This window comes from Microtus ochrogaster, chromosome 2 (assembly GCF_000317375.1).
Source record: "Microtus ochrogaster isolate Prairie Vole_2 chromosome 2, MicOch1.0, whole genome shotgun sequence".
Classification (NCBI taxonomy): domain Eukaryota; kingdom Metazoa; phylum Chordata; class Mammalia; order Rodentia; family Cricetidae; genus Microtus; species Microtus ochrogaster.
In genome coordinates this window covers 90,180,963-90,183,119 of record NC_022010.1, presented here as the reverse complement: position 1 = coordinate 90,183,119, position 2,157 = coordinate 90,180,963, and the positions used below count along the sequence as shown (strand labels likewise).

Genomic DNA, 2,157 nt, shown 5'->3' with positions numbered 1-2,157 from the left:
GAGACGACATGGAAAAGTCTTATAAGGCTTTTCCTAACAGAACACTATAGATCAGATGGTTAATACAGTTAGTTAACTAACAATAGCACCCAAATGTAGATGAAAACTCACAAGTGATGAATCTAAAATAAGATGGAAGAAAATGTGAAATATACAACCGAGTAACATAAGTATGGAGCTTCTAAACCTTTCATTTCAATAACACCTTTCAGCTATTATTTCTACAGTTTAAAGGCGGGTGGGGGGAAGCAAAACAAACTGCTCTTAAGACCTTCAATTCTTCTGAACCAGGACAGCTACAGCTTAAAGTTCAACAAATTATATCAGGAATTATGTGCAATAAAGCTGACTTCTGACTTATGAATCATATGTTATATGTGCTGGCTTTATATATTCTCAGGGATAAAATAATATTTCATTCACATGTTGCTCGAAATAACTACCTGTCACCAAAATGCACAGCACTGTCTAATTATCTGCAGAACCTAGAAAAATGAGGCATCTTTCCCTTTGCTTTATTCTTCCCATGAAGAAGAAATTTAAACAAAGTCAGTGCAATCTATAAATAAATTTAGTTTGTGAAGCTTTTTAGAGAAGTATGAAGGAAGAAAAAGAATATTCCTGCTTAATAATCAAGATTTACCTGCATATTGTATAAATACGCGGCATATGCAGCAAGTAACCCCTTAACCAGCCGTAAGATTAGCAGTTAACAAGGTTACAGAAAGTTATAACTTCCAAGTAATGCTGCATATAACTCTCGCTAGAACCAGAAAATGTCAACCATTACAGAAATACTTACATTTGAAGGTTTAAGTTTGTTAATGATTGTAGTTTTGCCACTATTATCCAGCCCAAGGCATAAAACATGAACCTCCTTCTTCTTCAGGCCGAGTAAACCTGAAAGTCTGTCCAGTAATCCCATAATGTGATTTAAATATTTACAAAGCAACTGCAAAGAAAAAGAAATGATTATTTCAAAGGTATCTTACATATGTAATAATGCTAGTATATACATAAAAAATGTAAGGATAATGGCAGTGTCCAAACACATCGGTGTGGCTTTACTCCTAGTAAACAGTATAAGCCGATTAGCAGAAAGGAGCCTTAACTGAGATGTAGACTGGCAGCTTGTAAACCTTGACAGCAAGGAACAACATCCCTGAGACAATCACATTTACAACTTTCAAGAAGAAGCTCTTGTTAGCGTCAGCAGCATGTGGAGTCTGCCAATTGTAGTTTTCAAAGTTATTCATGAATAAGAGTCTAGTAACGGAGCACTACAGAGTCTATGAGACTTGGCTACAGTTATATTTTGAAATAATATGCAATTATAAAAATGTTGCTTATATATTTGTTTTCTACAGGGTTATTTCCAGTTTGGGAAAGGTTTTCCATTAATAGAGATGGAATAGTCATCCTGATTTCACCTGTCTCTTATACATATATCTATAATTCACATTAATTCTTTGGGAATAATGAATACACTCCTTTACAATTTTAGTCAATCTTAATAAATTCCATGTCTTCTTTTTCTTCCTTTCTTTTGGTAAGATCTGTTTTATTTCTACTGGGGAAAGAAAGAGAATAGCTATAACTTTTATTGAATTTGCTTTACTGTGCACACACATACAAATAACCACATACATATACATACACACTAAAAGTTCCCCCCAAACCAAAAGCACTCCCAAACTGCACCAATATTCTTATTTTGACCAAAAGAATAGATTCTGGGAGAAAGTGCAAAATGCAAAGTTAAATGACCAAGAAATACTACACAAACAGCATTATTAATACACAAAATATATTACTGAACGAGTAACAGGCATTGTACTCTCTTTATGTCTAAAAAACTTTGGAACAACAAGGCTAGTTGTTAAATCTGGTCTATGTCAGCTTCCCAAATCCAGAGGATTTTAGTTAGATTCGTTTTTCGATGCTTCGTTAATTTTTGCTACAAGATCTGAGGCATCATCATCTTCTTCACCAGTGTTGTCTGGCTTTGGTCCTCTACTACCCAATACTTGTCGTGGGAACTGTTCAGCTAATTTTCTATCACTCGTTAAGCTGTCAGCACTAAGCTGACTTAATATGCCAGTCAGCATTTCTGTGATTGCTTTGGCTTCTGCATGACCAGTAATTGCAAAGGTGTTA

At 34.7% G+C, this 2,157-nt stretch overlaps 1 protein-coding gene across 2 annotated transcripts in view; it reads right to left on the bottom strand.

Moving 5' to 3' along the window:
• The window catches only part of Arl6 (ADP ribosylation factor like GTPase 6), a 27,000-nt gene that overhangs the window by 20,160 nt on the left and 4,683 nt on the right, over nucleotides 1-2,157 (bottom strand). For both annotated transcript variants that reach the window (XM_026788986.1, XM_005345255.2), the window contains exon 2: nucleotides 803-952. In XM_026788986.1, the coding sequence (XP_026644787.1) occupies nucleotides 803-925 (123 nt within the window). In that variant the 5' untranslated portion in view covers nucleotides 926-952. The remainder of the gene's footprint in view (nucleotides 1-802; nucleotides 953-2,157) is intronic.